Here is a 20,552-nt window from a genome sequence, read left to right as displayed (position 1 = left end):
TTAGCTAAGAAAGTAATTCTTTAATCGTAATCTAATCTATATACTAATAATAATACTAAAGTTAAATTACAACATTTCCCTAAAAAATTCCCGTAGGTGTGACAAACCTGACCGAATAATACGTGATTTGGTAGCCGACTAACTTTTTCGTGTTAGTATGAAATATTTTTAGTTTGTTCGGTGGTTTAGTGGTTTTAATTTAAATAAATTAATAACATTTAAATCATAAGCATCCTATGTTAATAGTCCATGACTATGCTAAGTTTCAGGATTTTTTCTCGGTTCTAACTATTTAAAATTACAATTTTATTAGAGTAGCGTCACTGTTCGATATGGTCGCGAGGCTGTTTGCCCCCAAGGTGACGTAACTATACACCTAAATTACGCAGTAGCACACCTGTCTTACTTCCACCATGGTTGTTATAAATTAAGTATTGCATTTGTATTTCAAGATGGTTCAGTTGTAAGATTGGTTTCCTAGATAGTAAAATCAAATTCTTGTGGCCCTTCGTATGCTATCAATTTATTTAACCCATAAATTAAACAAGTAAAATGTTGTTAATTTTTATTGAGGCAACTTGAATTGGTTCATAAAGTAATTCTTGAAAAGACTGGTTAAGAAATAATATACTTTGTACAAAAACAGTCTTGCAACATTTCTCTACATTACTATTTAACTGAAGTGTTCTCCAGAGTTATGCAACTGACATCGATCAAATACTGAGTTTGACAACAACACGTTTCTTGGGTTTAACTAAACTGTATTCACACCAACAAACTGATATGATCTTTAACTACTAAATGAAATAAATCCACTATTTAAGTTTGCAAACATTTATTTCCAGTGAAATCTACATGTTATTGGTTGAAAGTTTTCTCCTAAAACATCACACATGTATCCAGTTTGTTAAATACATTATTTATTTTACATTTTATAGGTTAAATTGAATTTTTAGTTGTATAGTAGACAATCCCTACTCTGATATATTCATTATTTCAGAAGTGCTGGATTATTAAGTGCTGCCTACAAACTTTTGATATTGCTAGGACAGTGAAAGTACAGCTAAAAAGAATCAAAAGGCCATTTCCAAGTCCATGTGACCTCAACGAAAAAAAATTGCCGCAGTCTACAGAATGCTTCCGAATTTGGTCACAGGTTTATTGGGTGTTAAAAAACCTCTGACCCATGCTGGATTATCAATTATGCCAAAAAAGCGGGATTTTATTGTACCGTACACTACAGTTCAATGTTCAAACATGTAATTCATTTGTATTTTCAGGTACAACAACGCAGCTGCATTCCTAAAGAGTTTGGCTGAAGTGAAAATGTTGGCTCGACTGAACCACCCCAACATTGTAGCCTACAAAGCTGCCTGGTTGGAGCCTATAGACCCGGCGCAAAGAAAGAAACACTTCTTCCATGATGTCAGTAGCTGCATTGTAGATCCAAGGTGAGTGGTTGTGTGTCTTATCTACTTTTTAGGCTATATCTATGTGTTGTCAAACATATTAAAGCAAAATGTATGTATTGAACTGTTTTAATAAAACAAACAGTTTCACGTGTCACAGTGCTGTCTGTGTCACCCAATACGGAGCAGGGAAGGGGATTAGATAACCTCAAAGAGCCGGTCAAGAGTTGAGGCTTGTTGGTGCATGGGGAGCTGAGGCTAAATTGGACTACACATTAGACAAGTTATATTGTACATGAAACATGTTTTAGTTCAGTAGTACAGCCAGAGGGGGATAATGAGGGCCAACAGGTTTGAGGAATAATTAACTTGGTCCAATTAAAAATATTACATAACTAAGCAGTACTCGTAATGTCAGTTTCCAAATATACAATCCAACTTTCCCCAACCAATGTTGGGGGACCTATAACATCTTCCAACGTGCATTATCGTTGTTTAGTTACAGGTTCTGCCTGTAAATATTTTTGGTGATGTGTCAATACCACTTTTTCAATGTCTGTTTTAGTACCAGTTCTTACCCAACATTCTTGGTTCATGGTATCAGTACCATACTAAATACTCATTCTTTAAAAGTAAGTTGAATGACACATTCAGCAGCAGGTCTCAATAACCTTGGTTGCTTGATCCACACAGTTCCGGCAGATTGCAGTATTAGGTAAAAAAATATCTTAAAAAACATTGTTTCTGTAGGTATAAAGCAAAAACCGTTCTTTAATTAATTTTAGTCAAACTTTTTTATACACAAGAAGTAAGTAAAGAGCAATCGTTTAGTATGAGACTTATTGCCATGTTACTCCATAAAATTATCTTTAGTTTTGGGGTCAAAACTTCATTGTTTAATGTTTGTTCCGTTGCTGACTGAACCAACAACACGCCATTTTTGGGATCTCCAATTATATCATGGATTTTTGTATTTATTTATTCTTTATTTAAGTTCTAACTTGGGAATTGTTGTATGATGTAGCACAGAGATACAAGACAGTTCTGACAGCATTGTGTTCGAGTCTTCAGACAGGAAAGACGAGATCCAAGACTCGGAAGACAACTTGGCAATAGTTAAACCAGCAGACACTCTTACTGATTGGCAACACTCCTCCTTGTCTAACAACTACTCACAGGTAAAATAATTGTTAATGTAGGCCTATTTGCTTCAGAGTGAGAGCTTAATTTGTCTTTATAGTTTGTTTCATTTTTACCTTTGAGTATGGTTAAAGTGTAGTTTTTAAAACAATTGCTTTTTATATTGTATCAGTGGATTTTTACAGTTTTTTTTTATTTGACAGATTGATTATGTAGTGGAATGGCTTGCTGTTTACTCCATACTAAAAGTTCGACGATGCTGAGTTAAGCTAATGGTTGCTGTATGTTTAAGCCATTGTTCATTTAAAAAAAGTGTAAACTTGAAACCTTTTCGATGGAATAATTTTAAAGATCTTATTAAGTCTACTGTAGAATGTCAGTGCATTAATCCTGTGCTACGAATTTAATAGTATATTAATACTTTTATCCTTTAGTTGCCCCCTGTCAAATTGCAATCGTCTACCTATCATTTTAAGTTACAAGTGTGTTTCTTATTTAGTACTTCAAATAGTTAAATACCGGTACTATTGACTATCTATCAATTCAACCTTCATACCCTTTAAAGCTAAGTTTTCCTAGGCGCGGAGGCGGAGAGCAGAAAAGAGATTAACATGGTGTTCCGCTCTGCTTCTAGGAAAACAATAACATTAAATTGCCTAAGACAAGTGGAGTCCGCTCTCAGCGTTCCTCTCTCCGCTCTCCACTTACGCGCCTAGGAAAACCCAGCTTAAGGATCGGAAGTTAAGAATTGTATCAGTCATGGAAAAAAAATTGCCTGTATCTGATTAGAGAACGCAAATTCAGGAGAACCTTTGACTATCCTGGAACTGTTGGGCATTTCAATATCTATTATCTTCAGTAGGGGTCTGCGGGTCCCCAAATTTTTTGGGTCGGGTCGGGCCAGCGGAAGGCCCGAGAGACCGAAGTAAGGGTCAGAGATTTATTCTGGCCAAAAAACGAATAATAATTTATTTTCAAAGAAACACTCTTATATTATATCTATTATTGCAGAGGAATTAAAGCGTTCAAATGAAAATTAAATATTAAGTTTTCTCACGTTTAAGAATAAAGACACAGCAGAGCAATTCAGCACTGCCACTGGCCATAGCCAGTAATCTACTGTCAAAAGCTGTGATGTAACAGTGCAAAGAAAACTAAGTCAAAAGAAAGACTATTTATCCAGCGGTACTAGTTTAATTATTACCATACCTAATTAAAAATATACTTAAGTATTTTAAATAATAATAAATAAAGAAAAGAAATATCTGATATATTGTACGGATCTGTATCTTGTTCTTTTAGTTTCCTATTGTCCTTTTTGTCATTTAGTAACAATACTAATCATCTGGTTCGGCATCAGCAAGTAAGTCAACAAAGAGGTTATGCCTAAATGTTTTATAATTTTAGGAAAGTTTTATAACAGTAAAATGACTTTTTTCTTAAGTTAGATGGAGTTTCAAAAAACATATTTCTTAAGATTAAATAAAATATTTTTCACGACACAAACTACCATGAATTGATTTCTTTGAAAATAATCTGTAACAGTTTTATCATGTTTTTTAATAAAGAAATATATATGTTTGTCTCTACTTCCTTGTTTCGTTATACAATTTCATCAGCAATTGGAGCAACCGGGGGGTGTAAGCAGGGGTGCCCATCCCCCCCAAAGCTCACGTCGCAGAATCCCCCCCAAATTCGTTGTTTAACCCATGCCGGAAGGTCTGGGGCTAACCCATAGTTATGTTTATAATGCGGGGAGGGAAGGGGTGCCCCCGACAGTTCTTTAAATTTATGGGAATTTAAGAGTTTAAATCAAACTTTTAACCCAATTTAAATGGACAATTTTGCTTTAAAACTCTATTAGCAAACTATTTGTTAGTTTAGTTTTAATTTAAATGAGTTGGATTTTTAACATGCACACAATTTTAATCAAAATTGGCCATGTAGTTTTTTTTATCCGAGTTTCCATTAATTAATAGGTTTTAAAAGGGAAAATCACAAAAGTTGCAATAACTTTTGAACCATAATTTTTACGGCATAGAGGGTTTATACAATTTTTGTCATAGTCAAAGAGTATAACATGTTAATTTCTAATCAAAATCGTTCGGGCCAATTCTGAGAAAATTTTATTCATCATTATTTTATAGGGTTTTATGGAATAATCACTATTAAAATAAGTGTTTACCGGACGAGTGTGGTCGTTCCCGTGCGAGACAAAGTCGAGTACGGGATTACCATACGAGTCCGGTATACACATTTTGGACGAGTTACGTACGATAGTTTACGCCATACTACTAAATCTGTACGAATACTTATATCAAATCAAATCAAAAATTCTTTATTCATATTGTATATACATACATGAATACAGAATAGTGTGGATATATATTTCCACCAACTAAAGGACTAAAAATCACTAGTCAAAACCTCCAAGAGAGGTTATGTTTTTGTTTATAACCATTCATTGCCACCTAAATACAGTATAATCAGCTGATTGGTGTCCGGCAAAACTCATTACAGTACAGTAGTACGCAATGAAACCCCAATTGAATAAGCTGGTGGCAAACAGCTGTTTTCTGGACTAAATCCTTGCGTGGGAAGTTCATCAAAATAATGTAGTGTGGCGTAAAACTCATTACAGTACAGTAGTAGGCCTACTGTATGAAACCCCATTTGATTACGCTGGCGACAAACAGCTGTTTTTTGGACTAAATCCTTGCATGTGAAGTTCGTCAAAATAGTGTAGTGTGGCGTAAAAAATAATTATATATCTATTCTAAGACTAGTAAAATTTGTTTGAAGCTCTTCCTAGATTCAATAAAAGACAATAACAAATACAATTTAATTAATCCAGAATCATGTGTTTCAATTCTTGAAGTTAACGTAAACACATAGCCTTTTAAAAACCTTAATTAAATTGTCACAGTACTGTATGTCAATTACTTCCAATGAATAAATGACCCAGACATAATTATTTTGGAGAGCCAAAATATTATCACAAGCTTTCATGTTGTTGTTCATGTTGTAAAAATAGCAAAATGATTATCATTATCATAATACTGGTTTTTTATGAATCAAGTATATATTATAATAAACAAACCTAAAAAACCATCAATAGGTCCTCAAGGCAATGAGACTATTTGAGAATGAGTTCATAATGAAAGGTAAAAACAAACTCAAATTGCAGATACAATTTAATAAGCCAACCATAATCCTTTGACAGCAGTTGGCATGGAGTTGTTCTCACTGTTAAACATGATACGAGTCAGAAAGTGGAAATCCTCATAAATGTATCTATATATTTTATAGCAATTATAAAATGATTTATTAATCAAGATAAAATGTCAAACGGGATTTTGATTGCATAATTACCCCAGTAATAAATTAAGGAGGTCGTAAAAATTATCTGATCAATCTTTTATGTGCTTTTAACCAACCACTGGCTTGAATCCCCCCCAAAATCATAAAATCCCCCCCAAATAAATTTTTGATGTCGCATTTTGCGACATCAAACCCCCCTGTGGGCACCCCTGGGTGTAAGAGGGGAGGGGGAGGGTCTATGACCTTGAATGCAACCAAGGGTCTGGCTGGTGAGAGTGTGATTTATGGTTTTTTGTTTACATGCTACTACCCTTCTTTCCGAGAAAAAGACTCTGCAGTTTAAAAAAAAATTTACTTCGGTTTGCTAATTAGGGCGTTAGTGTCTCTGCTTATGTTGCCAAGTTGGCATTTAATTTAATTTTCTTTTGATTTAATATAACCTTCTATATATTAGATAAGAGTTCATTTTTGGGTACTTAATAAATTGTGATATTGTTTGACTTAAATTATGGATTTGTAATTCTTTTCATATATTAGGTAGCTATCGAAATCAGTTGTTTTAGATTTTAATCTCTTGCAGTAGGTCTATCTATACTACTGTATGACATGATATGCAATTTTTACAGTCCTTACTAATTAATTATACCATAAACAATGTGTGTGTTGATCACCGTTTATGAGTTTTATAGTAAATCGGTTTACATAACATCTTTTCTTCAATGAGTTTTCCACTTGCCGCTGCTTAGCCTATTATTATTTTAGGCCCAAAAAAATTATTCTTATGTAAATCTGTAGGCCTACTAAATTATGTCCCTAAACAGGCCCTAAAATTGTGATATGTTAATTGATTTGTTTATGATCTTTTTATATTAAGTTCCATTGAAAACATGTTGTAATTTAGCTATTTAGTTATTTCAACAGTTATGAAAATGGTAAAGAATGTCTTGATAAACAAAAATATTTTCTTCTTTCTTGCAGTTAAGGCAAATTCCCAAGCTGTAAATAAAATATGAAAATTAAATAATATACATAAATACAATCTTTTTTGATATTTTATTATCAAGCAATATTATAAATACAGATAACACAGTTAAAAAAAAATCCGGTAATTGGCCCGAGACCTGACCCGAACCAAAAAAGTCTGACCTGCAGACCCCTACGTTTTAGAACTGGGAATAGAAAGGATACATAGAAATAAGACTTTCCAATCCCTGAGAAAATATTTCTTAGCCGATATTTAATATGAAAACTGATATAGTTTTATTTTAAAAGTAGTATAGGATTTTAAAATATCTTTAGGAATTTGGCCCGTAATGTTCTAAAGAAGTGAAATCACAGGTAAGCATGTTGTAATATTACTGCAGCTTTAGTATTTATGAATTAGCCTAAAGTTATATTCATAGAAGACTTTTGTATCATTCGAGATTATAATTTTTTTAATATGTAGTGTACCGTTTGCTATTTCAAATAATTATTACATTTGTAAAATATAAAAAAAGTATAACTAACAAGTCATCAGCTGAAAATGATTAAATGGAAGAAGTTTCTGAGAAACCAACAACCACAAGAAATTACACCTGTTACTCTTTAGTAAAAGTTCTACCTATGATTAATTTTACAGAGCAAAAATAATCTATTATGTGCCTCAACAAAGGTAGTTTTCTGATACACATTTTGGTATATTGTACTTATCAACAGATATCTAAACCCTTGTGAATTGCAGCAACACAGCAGTAACAAACCCCATGTGATTAAAGATGTTTTATTGCAATATAATTCTTAGTATTACTTTTAGATCCAAGAAACACAAATAGCCAAGTGTGTCGGAGATATTATAGACACCATGGCTGCTGGTGGAAGAATGCCGATGGCCCAATATCGGGATGGTAATGGTATCAAACCGCTTCATCAATATCAAGTTGTCAAAAAAGAGAAATTTACACCGATTCCACTTGCTGCTGCAAAAAATGAGGCACAAGAATCAGCATCTGAACGTGGATCCGAAGCGTTCCATGTAAATGGAGAAAATGGAGGTTGGGGCGCTCATTGGAGAGGATCACAATTCAGAGCATATCGAGTAAGAAGAAGACAAGCAGAGGTGTGTGGTATTCAACTTGTTATTGAAATAATATGTCAGGAGGGATAGCAAGATGAACTGAAGAGTATAACATTCAAAATATCAATCAGAACATTCAGAACTCGCCTCTCCTTCAAAATATTGATTACAAACTAATTTTACAGATTGAGTAGGGAAACAAAGATCAACCCCTACATCCGTTGTCACTTGAAGAATAATAAAGCCGAACATGTTTTCCCTTATAAAAATAAATAAATCAAACCGAAGCTTTCTTAAGTTTAAAAGTTACCTCAAATCTGCTAATAGGAATTGTCTCTTTTCCATCACTGTTTTCTTATTGAGTAATATACTTTTTAAGATATTTATTTAGAGATATTTTTAGACACACTTGGAAGCAAATCTGACTAGTTATTCATTATTCTAGTTGAAGAATCAGTTTATTTTCACCAAGGCCACCTTAGGCATCCAGTATTGTCCTTATCTTTCATTATGTGGAAGCATTAAAAAGGTATGGACAAAACCATGCTGGAAAAAGTCGCCCATCATGGTCCCAGAAAATAAATGTTTTTGCAGACTTGACTTGGCAGGTTAAAAAAAGGTTTTGTATGGTCAAGAGTGAGAACTCAGCAAGTTATGAAGATATTTAAGTTCATGTGGAAAGAGTTCCTGAAACACATTTGAACTAGGGAAGAATCAACATAGTGACTAGTTCCCAATATTAATTTGGATTAGAGGTGCCCATCCCTCCGAGTTCAAGAGCGCAAATGTCTCCCCCCCATTTCTTACTGCCCCTATCTTCATCCTCCCCTAAACATAGCCACAACACCTTGTCTCTCTCTCACACACACCAAAACAAATTTCAAAGATTTACTACAATGAAAGTCCAAAAACATGCTATGACTGTAAATACAAAATGTTTACTGTATACATTGTTTTCCAATACTAATTCATGGAGTTGATGAGATAGTCGCAATATTTTGGGTAGTTTTAGAATTACCATGTTCATAACAAAAATTAGGGAGTGTTTATTCATTCAAACCAGAAATTATAAAATAACCACAAACGGACATGTGATATATGCAAGATCAGGTAGTCGCTACAGGACTGAAGAAAATGGCGCACTACTTTTCCCACTTTTTTTAGGCACTCTGTCCTCCCTGAGACATAGGGTCTTGTAACTGCCCAAATCATATGTCGTCATGGCAATAATCCTATCACTATCAAGATCAGCTTCCGTTATCATGGCAAAAATCATAACATCTCTCGCGATTGCGGCAAAATTGAAAGCATCTCCACTGCCACGACCCCAAATACATCGTCATCGTCTCCTGTGATCGTGGTTTTATCTTGACATTCCATTGCTGCAGTGAAGACATCATATTGGCCTCCCGTGATTGTGGCATTATCATATTTCGTTGCAGTTGCAAAGAAATCATAATTGTCTTCAATATCTTGACGATCCCTTGTGGTCTCGAAGACATCATTCTTCTATTCAGTAATTTTATGATTTCTAAATTTGTGAGAAAAAGGATAAACAATAAGATTCAATTCTACTTAATAAAGTTACTACAATTTGCCTCCATAAAACATTTCAAAGCAGTAAAAAAAAAAATGTAAGACAGTAGTTATTGTGTAAAACGAAGTTTTAACTTTTTATATGTTTAAAAATACAATTATGTTCAATCACTTTGACGTTATGAAGAAGAATTCAGATTAATAAATAAAAATAACCTTTTGTAATCGCCAGCAATGACTAAACCAGAATTCAGTTTATTCTCTATGTAAAATGATATAAAGTGTAATTTGTCAATGTGAAACCAAATAAAAATAAATAACTTTGTTTCTACTTTAATGTGGTTGCTTTTTTTGTAGTATTAGAATATTTCCTGTAGTATGTGTAATGAATTCAAAAAAAAATTGCCCGAGCATCCCTAGTGTTAGTCCTAGCAAGTTATTTCTATTTAAGACGTAAGTAAAAAAATATATATAAATATTATTGCACTTAGTAAACTATGTTTATTTAATAATATGCATTGGTGGAGGGTTTAAATAAAAATAAATAAGACCTGTGGTTTTTGTTTTATTATTTTTTTTTTTTATTATTCCCAATCTTATATTGAGTATTATTATAGATTTTAAAACCTAAAAGTTGATCTGTTACTAATGCTAATCTTACCTAACAAATAGTAATCTCATACAGTACTATAAAGGTACTATTAAAAACATTGATAATGAATCAGCTGTATAAGAGGCAATGTAATATTTTGTTTCTGATGTAAAATGCTGGTACTAATCTAGTATTTATCACCTCAGTGAATTTATCGTTCTTGTGCATTGTTAAGGCATTTCTCTGCAACATAATGCGAAGATGCAGACTTGAGTTGAATGATTACAGTCAGGTAAACTTCATAAATAGTTATGTGTACAAACAATTGCAAAAACAGGTAAGAAAGATAATATTTGACTATTATTTTATTTTATATGCTCAAGATAATCAAAAGGTTTTGTCATTACCAAGGTGAAGAGATAATACTTGCATTAAGCAGATTAGCTGCAATTATAAAAAACATTTTAAATATGTCTGCTAGTATCATGTCAATGTATAAAAAATAAATTTTAATCTTTCAGTCAAATAGAATAGTATATAAACTTTAAAGTGCTTTAGAACTGATTCCAAACAAAATTTCTCAACAATATATCTTACTGAGCACCTAAACGCTCTAAGGAATTCATATCTCAAACTTGATTGCGATCCATTCTGTGGAAGTAAAAAACCTGTTTGTTTTCTATTTCTCTTTATAAAGTTGCATAAATACAGGCTCCATTCAATAAGTATCGGGACTGGTTTACTGTAGCCTCAAAAGAGCAGTGGTGGGGGGGGGGGGGGTCTGACCGGTTCGGTTCGATAGAGGGGTGCCCCACAATTCAGGAGGACTTTGGTTCAGTAACCTGCGGGCATTTGTTGAGATAGGCCGATTTTTGCGCCTAGTGTTCTTTTTCATTATGTCGTTACGCCAACTTAAAGCGTGCCGTCAAGCAACTCTGTAAGTTTTTGCTTAAAAGTCAGAAAGTACATGTCGGAGACCCTGGCCCTCACTTAACAGGCTTTTAAGACGCATAAGAGTTTTTGAGCCATTAGAATTATCTTACACCTTAAAAAAGATGAATAAGTTAAATCTCACTTCAAAAATCTAAATCTTTAACACTTTTTGTAGCTTATATTTTTGAAATAGTGGGGATACCTAAAAAAAAAATAGCAAAAAATATGAGCTAATTGTGCCACATAGTTATGTTATGAGACTTAAAAAGGATATTGTAACTTCAACCTATAAGTTGGAATCCTCTAAAAAGAAACCAACTTTTGCTAGATCATTAATTATTAGGAATTGCCTGCCCCTATAAAGGAAAAGAGGAATCAAATGATAAATCATTTAAAGCTAAATGTAAAATATATTTAATAAGAATGGCCCCTCATACATTAGAGGAACTTCATTAATAATTTAGTACTTAAGATTTATATACCTAGGCTAGTTTACTGCTGTATATTTGATACTATTTTTGTACCCATGTGCATGTAACGAAAATAAAGAGTTTTGAAATTGGCACCAACTTTTTAAGGCGTCAGAACTGAGGCTCGTGTTTATACTGAAAGAAGTTATGGATTCAAACAGGTGTCTAACCATTGCCCACATCAGTGAGAAAATCGGCCTATCAGTAGGAACTGTCTACACTATCGTAACGGAGAATTTGGCGATGAGAAGAGTCCGTGCGAAGCTGGTGCCGAAAGTCCTGAGCAAGGAAAATAACTGTCAAAAATAAAAATTTCGTAAGAAATCTTGGACTATGTCCAGGAAGATCCAAATTTTCTGGACAAAGCTATTACCGGAGATGAAATCTGGGTGTTCCAGTTTGACCCAGAAACAAAATTTTTGAGTTGAGGGCAATGGTCTACAATGTGGATTTTGCGAGTTTAAAGCAAAACCTCACAGAAATGCTCGACGGCACTCTCCATGCCGTCAACACACACGTCGCGACGACACAATTATAAAACACTCGACGCAAATATCGAACTCATGTCTCAACAAATGCCCGTAGGCGACTGAACCAAAGTGCTCCTGAATGGTGACAGACCCAGTGGTGATTGAACCCAACCAGCCGGACCTTCCTCCACAGTCTGTTAAGGCTACAGTGAACCAGTCCCGATACTTATTGAATGAACACTGTATATCAAAGTATTGTGTCTTCAATTAATTTTAGTACTGTGTTTGCATGATAATTCTTTTTAATTTATTTAATATCATGAGTGATATTTATTTTGCAGATGAAGGGAGGAACAAAAACCACAATACGGAGTGAAAATGCCTCTAGTGATGAAGAAAAAACTACTTTAATTCCATCTCGGAATGACGGTAGTATTGCTGAAATACCACGGCATAACCTGTGCTCAAAACAAATACCTACACCTGTTCTATCTGAAGTTGCTGGTACAAAAGACTCGGAAAAAACAAAATCCCAAGGACAAGAATCCTTGGGTGAAGGGTTTCAAGGCAGGGGTGCAAGAGGAAAAGGAGCACAATTTAGGAGACATCAAAGGAGAAGAGGAAGAAAACCAGAGGTGTGTCGTCCTAGGGATTTTACTACAATTGGGATATAATTTTTTCGTGAGGCTAAATCATTGAAAGAATAAAATATCCCATTGCAATCACCAATCTACGTCAATGCACCCCTGCTAACAGTGATTGTCTCAATGAAGCTCTTGTTGGAACAGGGCGGAATGTTGAATGTAATAAATTGTAGTAATTTGCATCACAACTAAAGACGTACTAGTAATCAGGGCTATGTTGAAGCAAAGAATAAAATAAACTGATCCGAGTACCAGCAGCGAATGAAGCAAAGTCAATAATATGAAACCAAAAAAACCATCTCTTATTTCAAATGGCAGAGCTATTCACAAAGCTCTTGAAAGGAAACAACTTGACCATGTTTTTACTAGAAATTAGAAACTTGCTCTAATTAGGACAGCTCTAAAATATCTCCAAGCGCATATTAAACAACAATATAAAGAACTTCATACAACTTGCGTGACTGTCTAAGCCAGCGACCATACTAGTTAAAACTGAAAATAGTTGCATAGTACCTGTGTCAATTACTCTAAACCTTTGTAAAATTTAAAATTGAGAAAAACTTAACCTAACCGATCTCCCTTCTCAGAACCAGAACCAAATTAAAGGTATTAAGTCCTACTGCACTTGTGGTTTTCAAGCGAGCCTCTGAAGAATTCTATAAGAAAGCAGATGCCAATTATGTGCCCTATAGTTTGAGACTCAGCTCTACGCTCAAAAGACGTAATTCCTTGTTATATAATTCTCCAATTACACCTGCGTACTATATTGTGAAAGCGGAGTTAAGAGTATGTGACAAAGGTTGGTTACCTACATTTTCTGTTTGACAATGCAGTTACTCCCACTTTAAAAATAATCTTTAGAGGAAATCCAACTGGAATAAAAAGTTAGTTTTTATCACCTGGAATGTTTGTGGTATTGTGGGTTGGAAAAATTGGTTTACAATGTCCAAGGAAAAACAGTTGTAGAGGGTTGTAGGGGTGAATAAGATCTTAGTGTACTCCAAGTATAACCTCTTACATTTATAGTTTGGCAGGTCGATTATGAGTGCTGATAAAAGAAAGAGATGTTACCACAAGTGTAACACTTACAACTTTCAAGGTTCTTATCTAGTTGAGTATTGATTTCACAAAAATTAAGACTGTTCAGTCCCAAAAGTTAGCAGTATTCAGTATCAGAATGTACCACGGACTATGCATGCTATTCTTGTAAGTTTTTGACGCATGTTTACCAAAGCAAGGATATACAACGTTGGTCTTGCTTCGTACCTAGCTTTTACCCAATGACTTAGACAAGGATCCCAGGCACTTCTATTTAGCGATGCTAATTTTGTTTAGCATCTACTTCATCAAATACGATCCAGAGTTCAATATTGGCTAGCCTGGTATTAAATTCAGCACAAGAAACCTCAGTTTTTGAAATATAAAACAGGTTGCAAGGCCATTGGTTAAAGCCTCCCCAGCTTACAAATTTTATGGTTGTCGGTTCACAAGAGCAATGTCAATGGGCTATTAATTAACAGCTGAGCCTAAGGAACATGTCGCTTTAGTCACTATCAAGACTACAACATTGCAACACTCATATTTGGGTTAAAATAAAATATGCACTTAAATAATTAATTGATTGTTATTACATGACTTTATTATTAGTTCTTCTATAATACTCATATGATTATATATATATATATATATTATTATATTATGATTTTTTTAATAATTAGTAGGATTTAAATTGGTTATCTTATGCTAGTAGTAGTAATAAAATTGTAGTATAAAATGGAATGTTGCCTGCAATTTCTATGCAATAAAGTGGCTGTTGAAGACATTTTCCCCTTGACCTGTATTTATCATATGTTTTTATTTTATTCTGTTTACTTTTTCAATATATTGTTTTTCTTGCTCATGTTAACATGGTGTCTTTTTTATAATTTAAATATTTTTTACATTTCCCAATCCAACAGTGGCTAATTTTATTATGTTAAAAATATTCCCTTTTAACTGAATTTTGTTTGACAATGCAAACTAATTAACCTTGTTTGCCATAACAGCTGTGTTTTTATTGTTTATGTCTCTCAGATATTATGTAGGATTTGAATGGTAAATGATGTAGGATATTTTTTTTTATCCTACAAATGAATTATTGTTTGTTATTTTTTCTGTGGTATGTACTTTCCAATGTTTACACAATACTTAAACTCTGGTTTTTAAATGACTTTGACCAATTTAGAAAGTTAAAATGTATACACTTCTAACAGTTTTCTATGCTTTTTGCAGGAATGGGCTTGTCTCTACATTCAGATGCAACTGTGTGAAGTGACGTTACGCCAATGGTTGGACAATCGAAATCAGAAGATGGAACCAGTAAACGAACACCAGTGTCTGACTCTATTTAAGAAGATTGTCCAGGGAGTGGAATACATTCATTCTCAGGGCATCGTTCATCATGATATCAAAGTAGGCATTATTATATAACACATCGTATTAAGGGAAGGACCTATTTACCATATACAGTAAAATCCCTTTCAACCACACATTGTTAAACCAAAACCCAAATAAAAATCAAATCAATCAGGAAATTAGCTACGCTTGGTAACTTAATACTTCTTATTAAATGGCGACCATTCAAAGTAGGTATTTTAAGCCAAGTATGAATGGAGATGAGTGGCGCGATCTTGTAGTCTTGTTAGTGACTAAGGCCGACATATTCCTTAGACATAACTTTTAATTAATACAGTAGCCCATACAGCTAATGGCAACTAAGGGACCTACAGTTTATACCATGAAGAGGAAGTCTGCCCTGTGGCCAACGGAATGTAATGAAGCACACAACACCTATCTCATACTGATATAAAGTTCAGTAAACCACTGTTGATTATTTTAAGAAATAGATTTAGAGTGTGCAGTTGTTTAAAGATAAAATAAATTAAAATGCGAATAACTATTTTATGAACCGAAACAGTTTTTAAATTCCAATCATTGGTGAACTAAAAGCATATGTGTTCTGAAACAGTTTCCTTCTTTATTTTGGTTAATCAGGGTTTTACTCTACGACATGGCATGAAGGCAGGTATTATTTAAAGGGATGAAAGTATGCAACAGCATTTTTATATTGATTGTGAACTCACCGATTACCAACACAAATCATCCATCAAACTGTTGTAACTTTGTTTTGTTGACAGCCAAGCAACATCTTTGTCAGTTCCGACCTGTCGCAACTGCAGGTGGGGGACTTTGGCCTGGCGTGTTCTCTACTCACCCACAACCAAGGTGAAGTGGCAGTCATCCCATCGACGCACGCTCACCGCGGTCAGGTCGGCACCAAGTTGTATGCTGCACCTGAACAACTCAGCTCACCAAAGTGCACTCCCAAGGTATATATTTTTTTGAAATTTGCATTTTTTTAAATGGATGATTAAATATATTTTACCTAACCTGCCATGTTAAACTTCCCTATCCCAGGCGTGATGTATATAACTTCGTTACTTCTCGAGTGATGTAAAGTTGAAAAAAACTCACTCGGTGATGTAATGAAACCCATTTAAATAAACATTAAGTGCTTAACTTAAAAATTATACCTCTATGGAGCGAACGACGTTCAACGCTAGAAATCAGCTGTGCGCTTGAATTTTATTGTTATGTTTTGAAGATCTTTCCTAGCCTAGCTTTTGTTTGTAAATGAACGTTACTGTTAGAAGATGAGTGAAATGGATAGGCCTAATGAAAAATATTGTTCGTAACCTCCTGTATATTGTCGGGTCAGGTAAAATCTTGTACGTTACACGTTACGCAAGAGCGTGTTTACATCACTTCGGTAAATTATGCAACTCGCTTCCGCTCGTTGCACAACATTCACCTGCGTGATGTAAAAACGCTCTTACTACACTTGTAAGGTAAATAGCTATTACTAGTTTGATGTGCTAGAAACCTCACTCAGGATAACTTGCATAACTTACAAAAGCACAACACGTAATGATGCATCTTGTCTCTAGGTACCAAGTGGCCTATTTATTTGAACCTAAACTGCAGACCAGAAAGTGGTTTATTGCAGAAAGAGGTGGATTAAGACAGCTGGTGTACAGTAAATTTACGGGACTATTTTGCAATAGGCTACAACAATACTAAAGGCAGTCTACTTAGCCTCTCCTCATCCACTACTACAATGCTAATATTTTGTTAGTTTGATTGTGAATTCTTCGATTGACGACCTGCATTGTGTAGATTATTGCGATAATTTACAAATTAATTTACTACATATTATACGATAAATCTAAAAACCCAGTAGGCCTATGAGTTAGGGTATTCCATTTTGTTAATGTGGTAAAAAGATTTGTAAGGTTAAACAGTGTTATGATTGTATGTATGGGTTGTGTACTGTATTTTCCTTACCGTGTATTATATTTGTTGCTAATAGTATCGTATGTACCTTATCCGAGAAGATGTTTATGGTACTCAGTACTCACATAAAATCCCGACTCAGTAAGCCTCGCACTGGATCTATCATACTCGTACTATAAACAACTTCCTCTCGGCCTTGTGACTTAATATAGCAAACTATTAATTCTTTTCTTCATTCTTGTCGAGCATGAATTTTTAAGAAATTCTCATTGGAAATGGATTGGAAAGTAACAAAGAGTCATTTAAAAGCTACTAAATACTTCTTTTTTGTGATTAATTAAAACGGTTCATCATGTGTTTTAGAGTGACATATATAGTCTGGGCGTAGTACTGTTGGAACTCATACAACCATTCCAGACCGATATGGAACGTAGTAAAGTCATTAGTAAACTGAAAGCTGGTCACATTCCACCTGAACTTTCAGAATCATTTCCTATTCTGGTGAGTTTGAACATATTTCTACATTTATATTTTCCATTAAGTCTGATTAAGTTTAATTTGGTGTTCAGAAGTGATATCCTGTTTCTTTGGGATACAAATCACCAACAAGGAAACTCTTTGGCAATACATTTTGGGTTGATTTATAAAATTCATATTCAGAATGCTTAGTTCAAGTGTACTATATGTACTGTATGTTGTCACACATACTATGTCAGGCCAATTCGTAAAATTTGTGTAAAAGATGAAAATCTCTCCCTATGATCATAAGGTTTTGTATATTTTTTTACCTAGCGATATAAAACTCCATAGTAAACCAAATAAATTTATTTTTAACTATCCTGTTTTGGCCATCTAGCTCCCTTGTATATTTTTTGACCTAGTGATATAAAACTCCATAGTAAACCAAATAAATTTATTTTTAACTATCCTGTTTTGGCCATCTAGCTCTAAAGTTGAAAATTAATAGTTTGGCTTTCTTCCATTTTTGCTGTTTTAATAGGGCTACAATCAATAATATTTTACTATTGTGTTAGCAAGTGAGAAACTCAAGCAGTGTTAATACACAGGTTGGGGTGATAAGGCTCTGTGTGTTTGGGCCTCCTAAAAATCGTCCATCAGCCAATCAGCTGTTGAAGATGCTGGAAGAGAAAGACAGTTTGAACAGTGCCAGAATCATTGCGGAGAAAGACGAAATGATCCAACGACTGCATCAGGAGGCTTTCGAAAGAGAGAGAGAAATCACAGAACTCAAAAGACAACTTTCAGAACTTACTACTGGAACCCCTCCAGGAAGTTTAGAGTCTACATCAAAAGAAAGTTTCACATCCTCTTCTCAATTTTTATGAGACTTATGTTTATGTGATATGTACTTGCATGTTTTTTAGATACTGTAGACAAAGAAAATTTGACAAGAACACTACCAACAGGCTAGTTGTTTCACAAGATATTTTTCCACAGAATTGTCAGTAATTTTTCAAAATCACATAGATTACTAATAAAAGCATCATTTTAAATTTTAAGAGATAAAAACGTGCATTTTCCAACAGTTTGTTCCAAAAAGACGTAAAAAATAATAAATATGAAGAGCTTAATTTATGGAAGTATGCAGGAGTATTAGTTAGGGTTATTTATTGACGATTAAAATTTTCATATTTTATATGTAAGTTATAAACATATTTTATATATATGAAAGATTTGCATTTTTGTATGCCGTGAGGATAAGTTGCAAGACAGTATACCATCCATTATAAATGGTGTGTAAATATTATTATAAATAAAGGTTTGTTACAACGTAAGCCTAGTTTTACTTTCCTAAGTGGTTTCTTTCTTTTTTTTTGTGAGAGATCTGGTGTGGAGGTTAATGTTATTGCTAGGATCATTTTAGGTTTCTCCGTGTATGTAAATAATATGAAGCTCAATGAATAAGTGAGGCACACTTTCCTGCTATTTTCCTTGCTTGTTTTCATTCTAAATGAGAGGATTTAAGACATTTTTTTGGAAATGGAGAGTATTACAAGGTATAGGCTATGCTATTTAACTTTCACCATGAGTTTATTATCTGAAGGTAGGTAGCTGAAGGCAACAATTGCTTGCAACTGAAAACAGTTGGTCCACTATGTGAGATGTTTGTGTCATCGTATGCATTTCGTTACCCTTTGCAACTAACCGAACCGTTGAACGGCCCAAATGCCAACCACCCTGGTCCAAGAAATGAAACAAGAGGAAGGAAGGCCTTGCGCCTTGACTCCGCCACGTCTCTGCGGTCTGTTTAACCCGACGGTGATTAGTGACCTGTGTATTTAGTGTTAGTGATAAGAAGATGAATTCAAGAAAGACCCCTAAAGAAAGATGTTGAAATGCACAGAGTGACACAAAAATATTACCTACGAGAACTTAAAAAACAAGCAAAGGTAAATTTCATATAATTCAAGTTCTTGAAACTGGGATGACAAAAAATGGGGCATTTAATAGGGTAGAATTTGTGTTTTCTCATTTTTGATCCACAAAACTTCCCAATTTTTCTCTAAAATCAAGAGCTTAAAAACAAGTCATTTTTCCTACAGTCACCTTGACAAAGTGGGCTTCCTTGCACAGATTATAGTACAGAAAGCCTTTGACGCACAGTTTTTTTACTTTGGCGCACACTGGTATTCCAACCAAACAACACAAAACAGCGTGCTTCTATTATGCACGTAATCCGTGTACGTTTGAAAATAAGTTGGCGACACTTAAAAAATGATATAACGAATTTACGACTACGATCAGCTGGTGCAGCGTTTCCCATTTCGTTCAATGTTTGAATTTTACCTAACCTAAAAACATGTTGTACAATGTTTGAAAGACTAAATTATTTATATGATTTATGGTAACTGTAGGAAAAATATAATGTGTAGCACGAGTGCACATTTGCCCACTAGTTACACAAATAGCTATAGTATATTAAATTGTTTTGTACGGTTATTGGCTACGGAGAAAACAAACAAAAATTTAAGTTTAAGATTGCCATGTTATTCTTATGGAGAATAATGTAAACTATTGTAGGGTGCTTGTTTATAGTTTATTTTTATTGTTTATATTTTGATCAAATTTGGCAAATTTATTTTATACTAAGCTATTAATATTTTACTAAAAACACACTTTATTAGTGTCCCAGTAGCAGCAAACTTAGGTACTCGTTAAACCTAATGTTATTTTTAATAGATTTAGTTGAAAATCAAATCAGGCAAAGGAAATTCGCTTAGTATACCGGTTTGCTGCAGGGGGGCTAATATTTTTTTATTTAGGCCAGGCCTATAATTATTTAACCAGAACCATATCACACTCAAAGAAACAGTTTTATTCAGCTATAAGATGTCTAAAGATCGGATTCTGTGTAACAAAAATAGTTAGATTAAAGTTTAAGATTTTAACCTTTCGCTTAGCAAACCAAGGAAACTGAGGAACTTTGGATAATAAGACGAAAGGACCGATCCTTAAGTACAGTAACATCTTAAGTACAGTGTATCTTAAGTACAGTATAGTAACATCTTGAAATCTCTCACAACTAGGAATGTGAGATGAGTTGGATTTTAAGATGTACAAGGAAATAAGCTGTTAGTTAGCTGCTCTCTGAAAAAAATAAGATTAAAGAGATCTGTCTAATTAGCTT

At 34.0% G+C, this 20,552-nt stretch overlaps 2 protein-coding genes across 3 annotated transcripts in view; both read left to right on the top strand.

Annotated features, from left to right (window-relative positions):
- Window positions 1-18,708, top strand: part of LOC128999571 (eukaryotic translation initiation factor 2-alpha kinase 1-like) — a 35,589-nt gene extending 16,881 nt beyond the window's left edge. For both annotated transcript variants that reach the window (XM_054426146.1, XM_054426145.1), the window contains exons 6-11: window positions 1,281-1,451; window positions 2,434-2,587; window positions 14,843-15,022; window positions 15,748-15,939; window positions 17,267-17,404; window positions 17,971-18,708. In XM_054426146.1, the coding sequence (XP_054282121.1) occupies window positions 1,281-1,451; window positions 2,434-2,587; window positions 14,843-15,022; window positions 15,748-15,939; window positions 17,267-17,404; window positions 17,971-18,249 (1,114 nt within the window). In that variant the 3' untranslated portion in view covers window positions 18,250-18,708. The remainder of the gene's footprint in view (window positions 1-1,280; window positions 1,452-2,433; window positions 2,588-14,842; window positions 15,023-15,747; window positions 15,940-17,266; window positions 17,405-17,970) is intronic.
- Window positions 7,185-14,169, top strand: LOC128999572 (uncharacterized). The gene is made up of 2 exons (XM_054426147.1): window positions 7,185-7,968; window positions 12,269-14,169. The coding sequence occupies exons 1-2, from the start codon at window positions 7,714-7,716 to the stop codon at window positions 12,599-12,601; spliced, it is 588 nt and encodes a 195-aa protein (XP_054282122.1). The 5' UTR covers window positions 7,185-7,713; the 3' UTR covers window positions 12,602-14,169.
- Window positions 18,709-20,552: the final 1,844 nt, after the last annotated feature.

Source organism: Macrosteles quadrilineatus, unplaced genomic scaffold (genome assembly GCF_028750875.1).
Source record: "Macrosteles quadrilineatus isolate MER2022 unplaced genomic scaffold, UCM_ALF_1.0 Scaffold_8__2_contigs__length_117827958, whole genome shotgun sequence".
Taxonomy (NCBI): Eukaryota; Metazoa; Arthropoda; class Insecta; order Hemiptera; family Cicadellidae; genus Macrosteles; species Macrosteles quadrilineatus.
The sequence above is the reverse complement of the archived record's forward strand: the minus strand, read 5'-3'. Positions and strand labels throughout refer to the sequence as shown.